Here is a 22274-nt window from a genome sequence, read left to right as displayed (position 1 = left end):
GATTCTAACTGGGAAAGTGAGTATAAAAGGTGACACCTTGAAATATATAAAAAGCTCTTCCATGAAACTTCAGAGCTATATTGTCCAGGGAATAATTTAGCAGGCTTCTTACAGATTGTGTCTTCCAGCCAATGCTGCTAAAGGAGACATCTAATGAACAAAAATATTTACTAAGCATAATGCAGAAATCAGTTCTTTCACCAGACATAGGTGACATAACCTGGCATCCACAAACTTCTTTGCTATTGTCATTGCACAATACTCAAAACAAAGAAATCCAAACTGGCCTCTCAGTTTAGACAAAGACTGTGGTAGTGACAAAAATAGACAGACAGACATATTTTTATGATTTTCATTATTATGACAATAATTTTGATGGTGCTGAGTGGGATAAAACTGATCTAGCATCTTATTCCAAAGTGACAAACTGAACACAAGGGACACTTAACCAAACACTTTTTAGAGAAGGAAAAAGTATTACCTTCATGAAAATACTCATAGTCTTTACTGAAGTTTTATTGATGGTCTAAGAAGTTAAGAAGGCATGCTTGAAAGGCAGCATCTTTTATCAGAGGCAATATCTACTACTGGACAAGTTAATAAAGCTGGGACAAAGGATGAGGCTTTTAGAAAAGCAGGCTTGTTTAGCCAAAAGTGTGTCCATTTCTGCAACAATATTAGCTGATGTTATGGAAGATATTCTCTCCCTTTCATACCATGCCATTTTAATGGAGGAAAACACTCAAGAGATCTTCTATAAGAATGGATGAAGTTATTTATACAGTGGTACCCTTTACATATAAAAAGACTAATACTGAATAATTGTAGATGCCTCATTTACACAAACTATTTGAATAGCAGTATTTAGCTCATACTGTGCTTTGTGAATATGATGCCTGAAAATTACTGTTTAAAATCTTACAATGGACATTAATGGCATTTCACTTACCCTGTGGAGACAAGTACAATCGGCTCCAAGAACCTGAACCAAATTTACCTCAGGAAAATCTGGGAAAAGTACACTGAAAACTGACATAGATCGTTTATTGGCTTTCCAAGTAGAGTGCATTTTCCCTTTTATTTTTAAACTCAATCCAATTTACTTTTAAGTATTGGTTTAGAAAGAGTTTTGAGACTTCTTGTTCTCCTCTTATATTTTACTCTCTCCTGTCTCTTTCTTCCACCATTCAGTTGGAAAGGGGTTACAAAGCTAGATATTTTTGGTGCAGTTGCTGCTATAATTAAAGTTTAAAATAGCATGCCAATCAATTGTAGAGCCTGTGTTCGTGAAGGCATTGTAGAAATGGGTTGATGCTGCTCATGTCAAGCACTTTATATGGAATTTCAGCATCTGAGCAGAACAATATAAATTAACCATCCTTGCATGCCTATTGATCCATGTGACATGGAAATCTGTAGGGTTCACCCATTCCTTGCATTCAACTGAGCTGACCTTTAAAAACACTAATGATTTTTTTTACATTATTAATCCATCACTAAGGGCCATTCCATGTGTGTATTTCTCTAAAAGCTGCTGAATTTTGCAGTTTGATGGTAATTATTTTGCCTGCTAATCTCAAAGTATCTAGCCTCAATATAGCTTATTTTTTAAAAAAAACTAAATAAAAGCTAGTTCCTTTATTTACATCTCCTCATTTTTTTACAGATTTACCTACTGCTTATGCTGGCTAATATTTAACTGTGAAAATGTGCAGGAGGAAAAGAGGTGGAGAAAGAAATGAGAGCAGTCAGTTAATTCAGTTTTGATATAATGGAGAGTATTTGGAAAATGTATTATCAAGGGAGTGATCACATTTTTTCCACATATTGTACGTACAGGACACCCACATACTTGATGAGACTAAAGAATTCCTTTCCTTGCTATTTTTTATTGCCACTCACCCTTTAATAAACGATGATAAAAAAGAAATGGAATAAAACCCCAAGGCAAATTAAGATTTCCCAAAGACGAAACTGTGAAAAGGATCCGAGTTTCTTACCTTGGCAAAGGCTTCCTAGGTTTGCACAACTGGTTGGTTCAATTGAAGAAGAGGGAATTAGATACGAGCCTTTAAAAGAAGAGACCAAGTAATTTAGAAAGGGTTAGTTACTGGGCCTAAAACACATTATACCATGCAGTGACACATTCCTCTTCCTTATTTCTCTCAGTGGCAAACCTGACGCTGCCATTTTCCTATAAGACTTACAAATTTTCAGTTTCTGTTCAGCTCAGGGATCCTTGAAAACCCTGCTGACTAGCAAGCTAGAGTCACTTATGTATCCTCCCATGCTTTTCTGAGCTTTCACTAAATAACCTCACATTAAAGGAATGCAGCTTGTGTGCACTCCGTGAAATGGGTTTGAGCAAAGGGGTCAGTATGGCCATGGGATTTATGTGATTTTTGTAACAGCGTGTGCCTTGGAGGAGCGACTGTGCTCTGCTGCTGCAGCACAGGCTACCCAGCACACACTTCTGAGTAATCTGCCTGTGACAGACACCAACCAGATAAAAGGTGATTAAACTTGTTCCTCTGCCCAGGGCGAGGGTGTGATTAATATTCTGGTATGCATGATTTATAAACAGATAATGTTATAAGTCTGTATCTCTATGGAATTATTCATAACAACAAGCATTGCACTTTGATAATCTGGAGACAAAACCAAGGCACATAAGAATGGCTACAGAAAAATAATTGGTGCAACTGCATTAATTACACTTCATGTATCCCAGGGGTTCAGCTGCAGATACAGCTGCCTTTGCACACTGTGTTGAACATAATGGGACCATAGAGCTCTGGCAAAATGTGAATCCACTAGGAGTTTTGCCCTTTTGGCTTTTGCTTTACCACTTCAGAATCATATTGACTCAATGAGGTTCTCTCACGAAATACACTATCCTTCCATAAAATTAGCCACCACCCATTGGCTTGTAGAGGTGGCTAAGAAAATATTTCCTGTGATGCAAGAACAAATGAAGCATGGAGCCTTGACACAGAAATTGTATCATGCCACGGATACCACTGCAAGTATTGCCAACAAATATAGGGCGTAATTAAAAGTGATCCTCAACAAATATTAAATTTCATCGATTTTTTAACATGGATTAAGAGATAGAGGCAAATTCACTTTCTTGGTACACTTCTTATGAACTCCAAGAAGAGTGTTCTAAGTGAGTGTACTATCCCCTGCATGAGGTATGCTTTTTCCTCCCAAAATAAATTTGCTAATATTAAACAGTCAATATCAAAACCTACTCTAAGTTTCACCCCTGTTGTGTAACATGGAAAGATGACCTGAGAGTTGGCTGGAAATACTGTGGGTGTTTGTATTTTATTACCGAGTATTTAAAACAAGATTGTGATTTTATTTGGTGAGACTAAAAAAAAAATCAAGTCCAAATTTACAAAACATTTAGGTCAGAAGACTATTGCATTGAGTTTGCATGACAAGTGTTTGGCAGCAATGGGGTTACAGGGGCAGTTCTGTGAGAAGCCTCTCACAGAAGCTTTCCCTATGTCCAATGGAGCCAATGCCAGCCAGCTCCAAGGTGGATGCATTGGCCAAGACTGAGCCTGTAAGCAGCAATGGTAGTATGGTAGTGTCTCTGGGATAATGGATTTTAAAAGGGAAAAAAGTTAAATGCACATTAGCAATTGCAGCCAAGAGAAGAGTGAGAATGTGTGAGAGCAAAATCCCACAGACACCAAGGCCAGTGAGGAAGGAGGGGCAGGAGGTGCTCCAGGTGCCTGAGCTCAGATTCCCCTGCAGCCCCTGGAGGTCCATGATGGAGCAGAGATCCCCCTGCAGCCCGTGGAGCTCCATGGTGGAGCAGAGGTGCACCTGCAGCCCCTGAAGCTCCATGGTGGAGCAGAGATCCCCCAGCAGCTGGTGGAGCTCCATGGTGGAGCAGAGATCCCCCGGCAGCCGGTGGAGCTCCATGGTGGAGCAGAGATCCCCCGGCAGCCGGTGGAGCTCCATGGTGGAGCAGAGGTGCACCTGCAGCCCACGGAGGTCCACATTCTAGAGGTGGATGCCTGAAGGTGGCTGTTACCCCATGGAAAGCTGGCACTGGAAAAGACTCTTGGCAGGACCTGTGTACCCATGAAGACAGGAGCCCTTTCTGGAACAGGTTTGCTGACAGGACTTGTGACCCCATGAACCTGAATTACAGACACATTGTGTGATACATCTCACTTCAAATGTCTAAAACCCAGACATCCGTATCTGCTTGTCATGCTAGACTTTATAGCCAGTGGAGAGGAACAGACACTCCTACAGCAAAAGAACTTTGACTTCACTGAGGCATCTTTTCCAGTATGAGATGCACTGACCTGTGCAATAGCCTTTTTGTTTCCACTATTCATAAACAGCACTGAGGGCAATTATCTTAGCCTGAAACATTGTCCAGCTGCCTAAGGCAGACACATCCCATACTGAGTTAAATCTGAGAGTGAAATTAAAGATTCCTTTGGCCTTTGAGAACAAAGGACTCATGAAATGCCCATGAAAAAAATCAGTTTCAGGGATGGACAGATATGTGGCCACGTTACCCTTAAAATGAGTAGATCATGTCCTGCTATAGCTGTAGTCAGTGCAGACTTCTGAATCAGAATGAGAAGTTGATTAAATGCTCCTCAGTTTGCCTGCACTGAACTCTGAACTGGTGGTCAATAGCCATACTTCTATCATTACCTAGGTTACTTGTTTTAAAATAAGTCCGGATATCTAGGCCGTGTATGCACACCTTTAAATGCAATCTGCACAAAGGTATGGCAATAAAAACAGAATTCTGTCAAGTCTTACACAAACACCCTACCAGAACTGCACACCTGTGAAAACATTAGTCTAAGGAATAAACTAATGAAAGGTAAAACTATGAAAAGATTATCCGAAACGATTTGCCCGTGTTTTATGCTCCATGAATCTATTTGTAAAAGCTTTGTCTGAAAAACCATGAAAATAATACCCCTTGAAAATGTAAGCACGGTTCAGGCAAAGATATGCTGAGATCACTTCTAAATGCTTGGTTTGCTTTTTTTTAAGTTACAGGCCACTTCCTGGTGAAGCATTACTGGAGCTGTGTGAAAAACTCTTTTCTGCATAAATCCTTTCACTGCTGTTAAATGAAGCCTAATCAGAGTCAGCTCCTCAATGTCAGTGGTTTATTCACGGTTGATAGCCTGACTCATCAACTCTCCTGTTGAAGGCTGGTTTTACAAAGAAGGCTTTTACTTGAGAGGAGGAAGGGAAGACAATTCTAACAATTTCATCTCTGGGATTAGTAACCATCTTTGAAATGGCACTGCATGCAGAATTTTCTTTTAGGAATACTCTGGCTCAGGAAAGCCTGTATCATAGAGAGTGATTTCATATTAAGGAATGAACAGTGAGTCAGTTTCCTCATAGGCTTATTTAGAGGCAACAACACTGTTTACATGTAGATCTTTTAAATGACTTGTATAGATGCTGGCCCTAAAGTAGGAACACTAATATACCATTTCTAAAACAATGTTCTACTGCAAGAAAATTACTGATCACTCACATCCTAAGGAATAAAGCTATGGAATGAAAATAATTCTATCGTTTCTATGACCACAACTGTGATATTATATTTGTGTTTTTGGATTGTACAGTCTTTTACAGAAAGAAGAACAAGACTCTGACTCCAGTCCAAATGAAAAGAGATTGCAGCTTTTACAGAGATAGGTTGTTTGATAAAAGTGTTATGGTAGACATCACAGTGTAACAGTGTAAGAAGAGTACGATTTTCTGGGAAGTCATTCTTTATCAGATCAGTTTGTATTGATGATATAGAAATAACTTTCTTTGTCTGGAACATCTTTATCAGTTGTGGTCAGATCAGCCTTTCCTTTGTTCTGGTAAAAAGGCAAAGGGACCTAGTTGCTTGTGGTTTTATACAGATGTTGCTTAATTTTTTATAGCAGAGGCACATTAAGATCTTTCTCAGTAATTCTAGCTGTGAATGAGTACCCCACACTTTGATATGAGTACAATAAAGCAAGCAAAGCAGCGTTTTTAGCCATATTAATCCCTCATGAACTATTAGATACAGAAACTAGCATGCCTTATTGATGCCAGTTTCTCTTCTAAACTAAGGATTCTCAGAATGCTGACAGATGCTCTATCACATACATCAAAAATACTCCAAGACATTTATGTGGATCAAGTGTCTGAGCCATAAAATGAGAATCAGTTGGTAAATGTATTGAAATTCATCTTCTGGAGTAATCTACAGAAAAAAAACACCTTCAGTAAGTACCAGCTAAAAAAAAGGACTGATAATATGTCATCATGAAGAAAAAATCCCCTGATTTTGATCTCATACTCTTCCTTCCTGTCCACCTCTTCTAATTTAATATTTTCTTCTAGTTTCCTGTCACCAATGCACTGGTTTTGTCACTGCTTTTGCCAGCTCTGCATACAGGACAAAGCTAGCATGGGCTTGTCTGGCTAATCAAAGGGCCAAAGGGCAGGTACAAAAACATTTAGTAATTAATTAGCTAACATACATTTTTTTCTCCAGAGACCACAGTAATGTTATTTGAGGCTAGCAGGTACTTGTCATTATCCCCCTTTTGTATGAGCCAATAAGGAGTGTTTAGGAAATCTTTGATCTGCAGTTCATTTCCAGCAGCAACTCAATACACATAGGGGACTTGTTCTTTTCCTTTACAGAATCAACTCCATACCCTTTCAAAGCCTCTGTGTATGGTAAGAGATGAGCTAAAGTCTAATAAAGGTAAGACCTTGCTATTTTTATTTCACAGGAATGCTCTAACTTTTTTCCATCTTGGTATGTGTTATGTTCAGCACAATACAGAAGTATGGGGGGGTGGAAATAAAGAAAGAAGTTTTGGCAAGGCATACTCACCACAACTCAAATTGTTTTCTGCTTTCAGTGCTGAAGTTGGAATACTCCAGAATTCATTTTCCCAGTCTACAATGTTTCCTTTCACATCGCAGCTGAGGTTGGCCAGTGTTTGCGCATTCATGGTGAAATTCCAGAGGCGGAAGTTGTAAATGTCCCCATTTAGAGAGCTCATTTCATTGCTGTTAGAGCCCAGCACCAGCCTCCCATTCCCAGGGATAACTTTGTGAAGGATCTGCGGACAGTCCACTGTGTGATAGGTGTTTTTGGCAAATATACCAATAGTGTCCGACAAGCTATCCCATACAACACACAGCTGTTGAAAGGTTCCTGTGAAAAACTCTGCATTTCGGGGCAATGCGTTATTAAGGATGCACTGTGTGCCTGAGACGGACAGAAAATGGCCTTTTGTGGTCTTCCCAAAGCTGAAGAGCTCTTTTGACAATGCATCAGTGTAGGAGAAAACCTTCCAGTCGTCGTTGTCATCGCTGTTGCCCTTGGCTGCTTCAAAGCACAGTGTAAACTGTCTGAGCTCTGGCACTGAGACAGTCTCTGCCACAGACACAGCATCGATGTCAGGAACCTGGGGAATGATGACTTTCTGATTCCTCAGAGACACAGCAACTAGAACCAAGAGCAAATAAGTAAATTAACAACAAAAAAATTCATCATATAAGAATAGAGGCAGACTGGCAGCAGGGGTTAAAGTAATACTCATTAAATCAAACATTCACCAGGTTGTTTTTATCACTGTAATATACCAGAAGCACACACCAAGGAGAATTTGACTTGGGAGTTCACTCAGCTGAAAATACACAGAGATCCTTTCAATGGCACAGACAGTGCTGTGTGACACTCAGTTAACAACCCCATAAGTTGCATTAAGAGCAATATTAGGACATAGTACCTACTGACCTCCAGCTCTGCTTCAGCTCACTTAATAAAAATTACTTCTCATTCATCTAGTAAGGATGCATGAAGCAATGGAATAAACCAGTTATTTGAAAAAAACAGTATGGCTTGCTTTTAAGATATATTATTTTAATTACTTGTCTGCATGACTGCATTACACCAGTGAAGTTTAGGCCTTCCTTCTTTTAAATATTGCAATAGAAGAAAGCCCCCATTACATTCCTAGGCGAACTGAAGCCTTTTGTTGCTGAATTCAGCTAATGGGTATTTCTGCACAGCATTAGGCATCTTCTCATTTTGTCCCCAGCAGCTTTCTGGTCTAATACTGCAATTGTGTGCTCATGAATATTTCTATCCAAGCTGTTCCCTATTTGCTAACAGCTGGGTCAGCAGTTTTGGACTTTGCACAAGTATCTACAAATTTCTAGTCTTACAGCAATTTATGTAAGGGTATTTAGGCAAAGTTGCTCTAATTGTTGTTAAGTATTTTCATTCGCATGGGCAAAATGGCAGCCACCAAATGAGAAATTATCACATGACATATACTTTTTCTCCATGAGTACATGAATGACAATTCTGTTCACTGTACTTTGGAGAACATTATTTTTCAAAATAAAATGTTAATATGCTCAGTTTTATTGGCACATTTATGGCAGCACAACTCTTCCAGAAAATCTCTCCACAGAAAGGTTTCCGGCTACCAGACATGCAAAGGTACAGATTGCAACTGCCCTCGGTTTTACTTCTGGCTCCTCAGTTCTGCCTCAGACCCGTATCTCCTGCAAATGTCTGCTACCTCTTACGCATTTTCACAGTGTATATGCTGGAAGCAAAACTGGGTCTTACAGAACCTGAAAAATAACTGCCACAGTAGTAAATTCCCAGTTTCTTCTGGGTTTTTTCAGTGATGTCACAACACTTACACTAATTACTACACCTATTCTCTTCTCAGAATGAAATAAAACCCGTTCGAATATGAGAGTGTGAGACATGAGGGAAGGGTGACTGTCATGCCATACCCAGGAAAAGACACAGATAAATTGTGTATAAGGATTCTGTGTTGTCTGTGGTACTGCAAGCTCCCCTTGCCAGCTGCTTGCAAAGACTCTGAGTTCCAAACTACCATATTTGGATATACACAAGAACATAATGTGACCAATATATTACACAGTAAAATAACATAAAGCGTTGCACATTATCCGCCAGCCCAGCAACTGCATAATGGGAGGGGAGAGAGAAAAATACTGGGCTTTTATAGTTACTGGATTTACTTCATAGATTTATTTTTTTTCCCAAGGGAAAAAGCATGCTGTAACAATTTTATAGATAGAAAATGTGTTCAACTCTCCATTGAAAACAGGGGCATTTTTTAGTGGGTTAATTATACTCTAAGCTCCTTTACGTAACATGGAAAGTGTTCCAGAAGGAGCATAAGGATTCAAGACTCAAAAAAAAAAAAAAAAAAAAAAAGAAAGCTTATACCCAGACCAGGCGGTCAGAAAAGTTATGGACCACCTGGTCACATTTAAACAGTACAGAAAGATAAATAAGTGGGAAAGACTTTGCTCCCGTACTGAAGAAATCTACTCCATTTTGCTGTATTCATCGTACAGATTTAACTACTGACAGCTTCCCCACGTACTGAAAAGACAAAACTGACAAGTATTTTGTCCACATGGAGAAAACTGAATCCTGCCATCAATAAATATTAAGTGCTGATCTCTTTTCTGGTTGTTGTTGCACAGTCAGTCATCACACTGATGAATTTAAATGTTAGTATCAGAGAAACTGGTTATTCCTGAGATTAGCTCAATTGGTTAGAGGATGCTGCTAATAATGCCAGGGTTGTGGGTTTGATCCCTGTAGGGGCAATTCACTCTAGAGCTGGACTTGATGATTTTTCTAGGTCCCTTCCAGTGCAGACTGTTCTGTGATAACTGGATTACAATGGGCATGGGGTTTTTTGACACATTTTCTTACAAAGAACGTACAAACATCTACCTTACTTGCATCTCACTCTCTCACATCACATACACCCCTTCATGCATAAGCAAGCCAGGAATCCTTAGGCTCTATTTAACAATTCCTTGCAGGGAACACTGGTCTCCTGCCAGCTGATGGGTTTTTCAGTATAGTTTGGTGCTTAAGGAGTGCCTTCTGCTGTTTCTAGCCCCCTTGCTTTCATCTGTCCTGTCACTGATGCTGGAAGAAATGCATGAAACTTCAATGAGGTCTGCAAGTGTCCACATACCATGTTTGGGAGTGTTTTGTTACTACCTCAGTGAATTGTGCTTTTAATCTGGGCTACTGCAGTCCTGCTTAACTGTATGCTAAATTGCCTCAAGCATTGCTGTACTAACACAGCTCTGTTGGCTCTCCTTCCTCCCCTTTTGGTGACTGACTTCTACTTACTGGTGGAGTTATCACTTACACAGTTAAGTGTTACTAGGAAACTATCGACCATGACAGCTCTTCAGCTGGTGTAAATGGACATAATTGCCCTAAGACTGGCAAAACTGGATTGGCTTACTGCAGCTGAGAATATGGCTCATCCATCTGCTATTGGTGTGCTGCAGGAGGTGGCAAGCAGGAAACACACATTTGTGTGGGTGGCCAATTTGACATGGACAACAGGACTTTGCAAAACTCAGTTTGAAACTTACATAAAACTGAGCAGTCACACAAAAGCTGTTCTATTCCCAAACTAATTCCCTCCCACAACTCAGTCTGTTGTCTGTCTTTGCCCACATGTATTTTGTCTTGTCTACATACTGCATATTAGGATGTATGTATCACTAAGGTCTTTTTCAACTACATTTCTAGATAGCCAATTGTGTGTCTTTGAATGGCCTTTTACTTTCCATCCTTGCATTACTTTGTGAAATTCAAAGTGGAACAAACTGATTAATTTTATTATTATATGAAAATTATAGTTTCTGAGAAATGGAAAAAATATAAAAGCATTCCCCTAGTTCTGGGAGAAATTAATGCTTTTGCTCCCATTTTTAGTATTTAAAGACGGTGTCAGCCTGAATAGAAGCCTTGAAACTTCATGTGAGGTGAGGGGATGTGCAATTTTTCACATGATCTGAAATGAAGGGGTGTGCAATCTTTTAGATGGCTTTGGGAACTCTTTGCAAGCATAGCAGAGCATAGTACTGACATCTGCCTTGTGGATGTGTTTTCATTTCAGTGTTAGTGTGCACACTGATAATCCTATTTTCCACATGCATTTATAACTAGAAAGGAAAGCAATACATTATGATCCCTTTTCCAAAACCCTTTTCTGAATTCATTTCCAGGTTAAATTTTACTATGATCTTTGTCTGTCACTATGTTCTCAAAGTTACATGATTGTACAAGTGTGAGCAACAAGTAGAAAATAGTTATAATTTGCCCTAGAAGAATGCAGAAAGCTCTCCCATCATCCACAGTCAAAATCAAGATGTCAGGTGAAAGTTACACATTTGGAGTAATGAAAACAAATGAAGCCAGCCTCAATCTAGGTGCCTAACAGCAAGCCTTAACACAGAGCTTCTGAACTAATATACATATGAAACATTAAAATATAAATCACTGGTGAAGGTCTTCGACAATTTTACTCACACTGGAGAATAGGCTTCTTTTTCAAAACAAAAGGCTATCTTCCAAGACTATTTAATTTTGATGGTGCTATCCATGAGCATAAGGTACGATTCAATTTGTCATGGAGGTCATACTCTTGCTTCCATAACAATACAATACTGTGGGTATATATACACAAAGGGTTCCCTGCCTGCGTTTGTGGACTTTCCCTCTCCTTACTAAACACAGCTGAGGTCAACGTTGCATCTTTTAATTCCAATTGGAACTCATCTCTTACAGTGATACTTAATTATTAAAATATTAAAGAATAAAGAAATAAATAATTTTGCATAATCTGAATGCATATGAGTTTTTTATAATCCACTTCATTTTACAACTTCTTACAATACAAGCAAGAGTTTTGCTAATTTCAAACAGAGAAGCCTTTCAGAAAATTTGATTCGACTTACATAAGAAAACAGGTGCTCCTACAATTATTACTACATTATTTTGTCAGCATGAAAGGACCCCAGTAGAGAGAAGCATTTTTAGCTTCTCTGTGATGTCACCTTTTTTCTTTTCAGGACTGCACACAGATTTTGATGACAATCATGCCTCTTTTTGTCTTATGATTCCTGGGATTTACTATCTTAATTATTTAAAACTATATGAAATGTGTAATAAATATTTTAAAATAATCATGAGGAAGATGTGCTTGTGACTGAAAAGTCACTGCCAAACTTCCTTGCTCTGTGTTTTTATAGCCAGCCAACCTGCAGAACATAACTATGCTACAATAATGTAAAGGCTAAATGCAATACTAGTGTTCAGTTTAAGGTGTGCAACCACTACAGAAAGAAAGTCTACAGAGTCTGAGAGCAGGCAACTGGAAACTATAACCCTGAAGTGAAATGAACAGTGAGCCACACATGGGGCCTGTCAGTGACTGTCCTAATACCCTTCATTACTTCACTGCCCTTTACTGTCTAATTTACTGTCTATTTAATTCTAATTAATGCTCTAAACAAAAAGCCAAACACCAATCAGAAATTATTTGTATGCTAATCCTCTAGGGAAAAAAAGCATGAGTGTCTTTTAAAAACCTTTAAAACTGTTGTTACATATTTAGGGAAGGAAGGAAAGGTCAAGGAACTGGAATGACAGGTAGCCATTTTGCAATGTCAGTTCATCCCTGGGAGTTTGTTCCAGAGGCTGGATGAACTCTGAGAGGTTCTGCTTTCTGCACAAACTTCTCCCCACTGCTGGGAGTTACACTGGGCCAGAGGTCCAGGCTGACCTTTCTGGCTCAACTAAGTTCCCTCTCATGCTCTCCTTTAGGTCTCAATGTCCCTCTGCAGGTGTGCTGACCTGGAGGACATGTATCCTGCTTCCAAATCCTCCAGCATAAATTGGCAGGGAGAGAACTGTTAGGCCTACAATCTTTGCATGTGAAAAGTTTTTCTAACACACTTCTTGTCACGTCCTGGCATAAAATAATTTTGATCCAAAGAAAAATAAATTAGCTAACAGAAGATTCAAGATAACCCTGCAAAGTGCAGCCTCATCCATTCATTATCTTCTCATGGAGGGCTTGATTCCTTTGGGAAGTGTCATTCTAATCCTTACAGGATATTTCCTTGTAACATCTATAATGGTATGAAATGCTTTGGACTTACTTCGTACATAGCTGGCATTAAAACCTTTCTTTTGGATACTGAAGTCACTTTTAAATGACACGATCATTTCATTTCCTGTAGAATTATAGGATAATCCTTTGGCAGTGATGCCACAAAGATTCATTGGGCTTTCTCCATTGTCTAATGTCAGTGAATCATAAATGCAGCCCGGAGCTTCTTCAATGTCGAAATCAATAAATGTTAGCTGTATGATAAATCCATGAGGTGCTCGGATGATCCACCTGCACGCCTGGCTGTTGGGATAGTCACTGGGGAAGCATGGAGAGGTGAAAACTCCAGAGGGGTCAGTTAGCACGGTCCTACAGTCATAGCATCCATGAGCTGATGATAAAAACAGAGAAAAGCTGGAGGTCAGGCAGAGATGTAACTTAAGAGTAAAGTAACCGCCAACACAATAACTAAATGTATTTCTATACAAAAAAAAATAGAGATGGAAGGAAGAAAGGCAGAAAAAGACTTTGTTTCTAGTGAGGAAAATGTTGGAGGAATAGTATAGCAAAAGCACACTTTATGTAAGAAATCCTATAGCAAAGAAATATAAGTGATATTGCTAAGCAATAATTTGTGCACATGATACATATATTTACCATGTATATTGGCTTGATAAAGGCAAAGTGAAAGCAACATTTTTCAATTCAGAAAGGCAAATTCTGAAACAGCAATTTATAAAAAGATGACTGGTATCAGTCACATTTTTTGGCTGCTGGTCTGATGCTGACTGCAGGTTATCCCAGCAGCTCTATGACATGCTATTGTTTCCAGAGAAGTGTCCCTGGAAAGGAGCAGCACAAGAGTCGGGCTGAAGAGCAGCTGAAGCAGCAGTCCCCGAAGGTTAGTCATCTGCATTTGCAGCTGATGCATTCCACATCACCCAGAAGGGTAGCACTGTGCTACTGGCTTTTGAATCAACAGTAAATTACTGTGTACTTCCCATGCTGACTCAGCTCCATTGACATATTTGTGGAAGTCAGGCTTTAAGAAATTCTTACTCTATTTGTCATACTCCTTTGCTCATCTGCTGTGTTTACCCATGAGAATTTCAAGCCAAGTTAGTCCCCAGGGCTACATTTCTTGTTTGGTTAACATTTTCACATTTATCATATATTTACTTAGTGTATTATATTATATAATTACCGTGAACTGCCTGCTGCTGAAATCTGTAACAGTTTGCCAAAGCAGCACTGCACAAAATAGGTGGGAACTGAATATCACCAAGAGATAACCAAAGACACTAACAGGCCCATTTATGCTGAATTATTTATAAATATTTCATCAAGCCACAATCCTATGTCAAGTCCTACAATGATGAAAAAAATATGCATTATTAGTTGCCCAAACTAAAAAAAAAAAAAAAAAAAAAAAAAAAACTTTAAAAGTTGTCAAGTGTAAATCACATACAGAACAGTTATAAAATAGGAATAAATGCAACTAATTTCTCCAAAGAGCCCTTGATATTTCTTTCCAGACAGGGTCATGATATTTTTCAGTCACATTTAAGTGGTGTTTGGCCCAGGCAAATGGACCCTGAACCTGTGAAGTTGCATGACAAAAATGCAGTTTACATCTGCAGTTCGAATTAAGAGGCATATTTTACATACTTTTTATAATTTTTATTTTCAAAGCATGAATTCATATAGCCCCAATGAGGTAAAGAGACTGTTTAGGCTCTCAGAGCCAAATGCAGGCTGGTTACACTAGGAAAGCTCAATGGGATACTTATTTGTTCCAGTTGGAATAAAAGATTGTCTGAAAGATTTTCAGGCAGCTTTGGGGAGAAGTGGTGCTCCTGGAATTCAAAAACTTGATCTGTGTAGTACGAACAAAAGCTTGCCCATTGTTAATTTCCCTGCACATCTTTACAGTCAGAGGACTATGCTCACCTGCACTGCAACCCTGGTGGTCCATTTATTAACCAGAGGGGGAATATTTACTCATTAGTATAGTGACTTTAAATCCTGCAGTTGCACAAAGAGATGATGGCTTCATCCAGTGGATTTTGCACAGATAGGTATCAGTTTTTAAAGAACCACCTTAGACTGAGAGGAGGAGGAACAGGAGCAGCATGCTCTGTGCCACACGCCACTGCAGGCAGTCTCCTAGCCCAGGGCGAGTGAGCCTCGACAGGGCAGAGCACCTGTAAGACAGCTCTGGCTGGAGCTGTGTCCAGCTGGAAGGCTCTGTGATCCGAGATCCTGATTGCTGGGATAAGGGCTTACAGGGGCTGAGGATTTGGCAGCACACCTCATTCACTCTCCTCATTCCTGCCAGAGAAAAAATGACACAGAGCTCTCTGTGCAGTTGAGAACTTTCCTTGGGCACTCAGATGGACCTGAAGCCAGGGACTAAGGTGTTAAGTGATGTAAATACCTACAGGAATATGGGTGTCAATGTACACTGATTCATCCTGGGACACCTAAAGTAATCTTGAGGGCATTATAAGACATTGCCAAATCAGAGAAAATATGCTACTTGTCAGTAAAAGTGTATGTCCCTAATTTGTAGAATATTACACTCAACCTGAGACTGGAAAAATCAAATTTGTCCATCAGAGAGAACTCTAATGTTCTTTGTGTTTATTAATTCTATTGATCATCACAAACCAAAAACAAGACTCAGCTTTTCTATTTATTTCTCTCTCGAGTATTTATCTCTGTTTCTAGGCTGTGTAAAAAGAAAAAGCCAGTACATATAACAAAAATACTTTTATCTCTGATGTCACTGTAAATATTGAAACACAAATGTTATTTATGATTTATTTAATAATTTAGTCTTGGCAGAAATGTATTCTCATTTTATTACATCCATATTGTTTTGTTGGTTTTACAGAACTAATGCAAAAAACCAGCCCCTAAATTTAGGTAGGAAAATAAGTGCTCAAAACTTTGCATACACAGAAGAAACAGATTTGGTAAGCAAAATAGTTGGTTTTTTTTTTAAGTGGGTTGGCTCCATTTTGGTATAGTAGCTATTCTGTCCATGACTGCAATTTGAAGGAGAAGTATCCTGTTTTCATGCAAATGTCCACACTACTAAGTAAAAAGAAAAGAAAACAAACAACAAAACTATATATAAACAGCATGGTTTTAAATGGAACGTTTTGCACAGCTTCTCATGAGACAGTTATTTTTCTATAAACATCACCTATTTTACTCATTAAAGAGAAAAATTGCTGTGGCAACGTTAGGCTGTCAGCCAAAGCTGACAGATATTTTGCAATCCCATTGGCCCAGAGTAATTCTGAACTGTGGAGAATGAATACTTGTTGCAATACACACCACAAACATTTCTAGAAGCAATCCAAGATATTTTATTGATTTTAATGGGAACAAATTTAGCTATGATATTCCTGGTTAGGAGCCCCACATATCCAGAATCTGCCTGTCAAGTAATTTTTACCACCACAGATCAAAGGAAATTCACTGTCTAAATATATTTTATACAATAAAGGCCTTTCTCTTTCTCCCTCTCTATTCTTTCCCAAACCAAAATGAACACCCTTTTCAGATAATGAAATCAAGGACTTAATTTCAATATTTCCTAAATTGAAAGCTTTGTTGGGCAATTCATTTGTTTCCGTCATGAGAATACACTGGAGTATGGTTTTCATTTCACAATTAATTTTTTCTTGCATCATACTCACACTTCCTATAGTAAAGAATATTTAAATATTTAGTGTGATACTTCAACAAACGGAAAAGGGAAATTAATACATTCCTCTGGAGCTAGTTAGAGCTTTCACTAAAGTTATCTAAGTGATTCAAAAATGTTAATTGACTTCAGAAGCATAACAGACTGTAGGGAAAATGGCTTTTTCTTATGGCATGGAGATAATGGGCAAAAATGGAAAAATTTTCCACAGATTTTGGGTCCCTCATCAATGAAATGAAACTTCTGATTTTTCTTTACTACTTTGCATTTGTACAGGGTTATATATGCAAAGCACACTACTAGTGACTTTAAACTGTAGCTAGGAGAGCACTTTGACAATCTGTCCCACTTTAGAAAATGCAAAAAATTAGCATTTAGTGCCCAACAGAAAATTTTGGTCAAAGCAATTGGATCACTTACAATAAGAACTTACCAGTAAAATCAGGGATAGTATCCCATTCTGACAGTTGCCAGTTTTCCTAACCATGAAACCATTCACTCTCTTCTAGGAGTTTCCTGACTATTTTACATATATACCTTTTAACTTGTATGAGGCAGAAAATACCCTATCCTAGTCTTTCCTAGACCATGCTGAATCATCTGAAGACTGCCCTAAAACTAAGGGGCTAAGGAAAACATATCTGACTCATTAATGATTGCACCATACAAACACTCACGTGTACATGCAAATCTCATAGCCTATGAAACAAAATTTATTGTTCAGCTTGTTTTGTCCACTGCCTTTGCCTCTCTAGAGTCCCAGCACTGAATTCCACCATACGAACTCATCAAGAAACTGTAAGTACTGAAATACACAATTTCAAAAGCGACTTTCATGAGTCATTTGTGGGGATCTGAAGCCACAGCCAGACACAGAGCTACAATGCCTAACTGGAGATTTGGGAAGGAAACATTCTTTATATAATCTTATACCATACATTGGTACTTCTCTTCTGAATTTTTTTTTTCTTGAATGACTAACACATTCCAGCATTTGCCTCCAAATTCTGTGCTAATATTCATATTTTCCTCTAGTTTATCACAGTTCTCTACTTCTTTCTATTGTCATTGTTTGTCCCTAAAACGTGTATTTTGTCCTATAATACTCAGCACTTCTTTCTCAGGCATGAGTTTTGACTTCTACCTTTCCACCTGCTTTCATTTCTGCACTTACCTAACCTTGGTGAAGTTCTGGACAACAAATTTTGTTTGGCGAAGAATTTTCGTAAGAGTGCAATCCAGTTTGGATCACTGTCTATTTCAGCCTTAAAGACCCAAGTTTTGTGAAGGTTAGGATCAAACAAAACCAAGGTCACTGTGGGAGAAGAGCCCATACTTGCAGTTTGCGCATTATCTGGTTTTTTTTTTCACACTAAGTTATGCTTTGCACTGGAACTTTCTTTTCACAGCTGAAGCACACAGCATTTTCCACCTGACAGTAGTGTAAATGACTCCACATGCTTAGGCAGCGGCACAGAAAACCAATGACAGCTGAGGTGGGTTATATTAATACCACTAGTATTTTTCAAAAATACATTAAAATGTTCCCTCATAAAACAGAATGCTGCTAGATTTCATTTTGGCATAAAAATTAAATTTACTTCTCTCTGTGAGGATACAATTTTTATATGAAAATATCCTGTAATAAATCTATGCAGCTCCGGAATTGAATTTAAAAAAAAAAACAAAACAACAATATTTTATGTTAACTCTAGTCATATTCAAGGGAACAACAAAATCTCCCCTGCCTGACAGAATTAGGTCAATTCTAAACCACAGAAAATCTTAGCTAGAGTGCCTAGCACTTTAGACATAAAAAAGCAGTACAGAATTAATTATAATTTGCTTTCATGTTGACATCTGAGAACTTTTAAGCACTTTAGATACATTTTAAAAGGCAGTACTAAGAGAGATGGTCATAAGAATGCACAGGAAGGTGGCACAGGAAACAGAGGCACTTGCAAGTGTGAGCTGATGCCCAAAATAAAAGAGAAACTTTACAATCATTTTGTGTCACAGCATGAAAAAACATCTAGTTTGAGGAACATTAAGCGGAAAAATGTTTTGCTTTGTAAGAAGCAATTAATTGTTCAGGGTTTTTTCTATTTCAAGGATATCACAACACAAATACGGCCAAACATTAGGTTAGATGTATTTATGACTGTAAATAGATGGGTGAATGAGGTCAGCAATGGGCACACCTGCAGACAAGCACAAGGAAGGGCCAAACCACCAAGATGTGGGTGGGCTGGAATGGCTACAGAACAAACAAACCCGTGTTATTCCAGCAAGACACAAACACCAAACCAAAAACAGCTATCCTATGGCATAGACTTGGACAGTAGCTTATCTGCACCTTGAAATAATTTTGAACATAAAGGCAATCTGTGTATCTAGAAAAATGTCCATATGCAAAGTGTGAGCATATTATTTGCAAAGAAATATCCTGTCATTCACCCTGAACATAAAGTATTACTCTGCTCTGGTTACTCACATTTAAGGTAGTAATGAGATAAAACCTCTTCAATTTGTTTATGCAAAACAGGAAGTCTAACACTTCTGGAGCCTCTGCAGACCAAACCATGCACTCTGCTCTCTGTGCTAGCCACCCTTTGATTGAGCTCAGTCTGGGAAAGTTCAAATGAGGAGATGTGGCAGGTTTATTTTTGCTTCTGTATTTACTTTCCAAATTGTAGAAGCTGTATGATCTCTCAAAAAAGATCTTTATTCTGCTACATTATGTTGATAAAAATTACTATACACCACACCTAATTTAATGTTTGCAGGAACTGTAATTATCAAATCAAACAGACAATCCTAATTCTATTTAAACATTCAGATTTAAAAAGAAAATAAAGGATTATCTCTGCAATATATAGAAAGGAAGTGAGACTCATTCTGATTTGTACAAAAGTTTGTCCCTTCACAAACGATGTTACCAGGGTTGTGGTCTACTGCTTGGAAATATGCCTGTGATTGTGTATAAATGCATACACCCCCGGATTTGTAATCATCATATGTAACAATATCTACTTTAGCATTTCTATAACGTGCACAGCTCTAAATTCGCAAAAGTCTTGAGCAAATCCTATAACCTCACAGATACGCTTTGAATTTAAGCATGGACTTAAAATTCAGCAACTGTTTATAAAGTCCTTTCCTGCACAATGGTGTCTTTGAGTCCTGCATTTGAAGCTTTGCAGTCCTGTCTTCAGCCTTGCAGCCCCCTCCAGGCTGGATGGGAAAGCATCACTCCATAACTGCTGCTGTCTGAAAGCCACATGGGAGGCTCCACACAGACCCCAGCACTGAGGAAGGCTGGGCCATCCTCTCCAGTTCTCACCACTTTCTTCTCCTTCTAATGAAAGGAGTAATGACTGGACAAACATTGGCAAACACCCAGTCAGGGAGAGAGATCCACTCTTAAACACAGAAGATGCATATGGAAATATGGTTACCATGTAATTAAGTAATGCTGATTGAATTTGGGGGGAGAAGGAGGTTGATTTTTTGCACCAAACTGCAACGAAATAGTTCTTTTCAGACTTTGAATTTCCTTACCAAATTACTTTATGTCTGAAGACCAGGAAAAGCAAGATTTAATTCTAAGTCAGACATGAACTTTCTAAAAACGTCCTTTTATTCCCAGGCCTTCCCACTTAAAAATATAAGCATTATTCCTCTGGGTAGGGTTCAAACCCATCCCATCACCCTTTTTTAGTAGGATGTTACACTAACTTTCAGCTCTACAAAGGCATCAGTAGCAGGCTTTGATGCTGGACAGTTTGGGTGAGAAATAATACATTTCAGTTCACCCTTGGGTTTTTTTTAATTTCTCCAAACACTGAACAGTCAAACTGCAGGTCATGAAAATTCCAGGTAGTGTAGTATGAGTCATCAAAAAATGGAGCTCAGTAAAATTTAAGTAATTTTCTAAAACATTCCTAAAATTTAATTTTTTTAAAATTATTAATAGCTGCAGAATACAGAAAATAAGGAAAAGCAGGATAAACATTACAAGTTTTTCTGTGAAATCACCTGCATAGACTCATCAGTAGTATAACTGGTATATTTTATAAAATAAAATTTTATAAGCTTTATATGAGTGAAAATTTACATTATTATTCTGCAACACATAATCACATATATTTTGCAGAGCACAAGTACAATAAAGTTGTAGTTAGCAAGAATCTTTTGTGTCTGTGTTATTCTTCGTACTTGCAAATGTGACTCTTTTGGTTGACTTGTAAGGAATCACTATTTTAAGCACTATTAAAAACTCAGTCCAGACTCTCATTCTGCACTATTCCCATTGCCTCATCTTCATAGTACTCCTTGTACCCAGCCAGAATTTAAAGCCTCCATATTCCTGACTGGAAATAGTACATAACCCTGGCAGAGTCTTTTATAATTCAATGAAAGACAAGACTGTGCTCTCACAAAATAATTCAACAATTGGGTTTTGGCCACTGAAGCCAGGAGACAAAGAGTGTACTATGCCCGGGCCAGTCCTATCAGCTTGCCTTGCATCATCATTTGCTGATGCTTTATGTCCTGCAACACATGCTTTAAATGGATGAACCAGTTGGCACACCTAGGAATAATGAAATGTTAGGAAAAAAAAATCTCCTTACAGGCTAGTATAGGGACTTATATGAAAGTGTAATTGTTGTCTATGAATTCACTTATTATTCCTGCTTCCTGTTGCTCTAGCCCTTATTGCTTATCAGTTTATTAACAAATTAAATTTGTCATCACATGGAATTAGAACTGATTATTTTCTCTCTTTTGTAAGACAAGAACAAAGCACTTAATTAATGAAATTATATGTGGCAAATTGAAAACTGATAAAAGACAATGTTTTCTCTTATGTAACAATGCCAGCCTGTGGAACTCTGACCTGAAAACTATCAAAGCAGGGAACAAAAACTCAGAAAGTGCAGAGACATTTTCTCAAGTATCTAATAGGATCTCTGAATCCCTCCAGATATAAAATAATTGATGAGACGTAACTGAGAAATTCTAAACTTCATGGCTTATCTTTAAAATTAATCTCAACCAACTGTCCAGGAACAATATTAATAGCTCCATCTTGGTCGTGGACACAATCCCAATCTCCTTCCCATATGGCTGCAGCTCAAGGTGAGCCCAGACAGGTCTTCCCCAAACCCTTCCTGGGTACGGCTGAGCAGCCAGCACAGGTCAGAGGCCATTCCCAGCATGCAGCCTGGATACAGCTACCCTAGTGTTTTGTAATTGTGTGCACCTGAAAAACAGCATGAGCTGGCCTCTGAGGCAGAGAGCAGCCCTGGGCATATCCCACTAACTGGAGTGGAGGTGGCCATGGCACGTGTGGGAAAGCAAACGAAGCCGTGCGAGGCTGAGCACAAGGCTCTGTCTTGGGTGTCTTTCACAGGAGCCAATTGAGCAGTTCTCATTAGTTTTGATGTTCAAACACTGCACAGAAATCTGGGAGAAACAGGTGGTATTACATCCTGTTTCTAACATGATAATCAAAATTATCTTTCAGGATACCCTTCAGGTCAGTAATAATGTACCAAAAA

The 22274-nt window shown here is 38.6% G+C and overlaps 1 protein-coding gene across 4 annotated transcripts in view; it reads right to left on the bottom strand.

Moving 5' to 3' along the window:
• Positions 1-22274, bottom strand: part of ADGRG6 (adhesion G protein-coupled receptor G6) — a 110743-nt gene that overhangs the window by 55185 nt on the left and 33284 nt on the right. For all 4 annotated transcript variants that reach the window (XM_014888617.2, XM_014888623.2, XM_014888624.2 and 1 more), the window contains 3 exons: positions 13042-13383; positions 6893-7513; positions 2001-2069 (listed from right to left, as the gene is read on the bottom strand). In XM_014888617.2, the coding sequence (XP_014744103.2) occupies positions 2001-2069; positions 6893-7513; positions 13042-13383 (1032 nt within the window). The remainder of the gene's footprint in view (positions 1-2000; positions 2070-6892; positions 7514-13041; positions 13384-22274) is intronic.

Source organism: Sturnus vulgaris, chromosome 3 (genome assembly GCF_052056855.1).
Source record: "Sturnus vulgaris isolate bStuVul1 chromosome 3, bStuVul1.hap1, whole genome shotgun sequence".
In the NCBI taxonomy this organism is placed as follows: Eukaryota; Metazoa; Chordata; class Aves; order Passeriformes; family Sturnidae; genus Sturnus; species Sturnus vulgaris.
The sequence above is the reverse complement of the archived record's forward strand: the minus strand, read 5'-3'. Positions and strand labels throughout refer to the sequence as shown.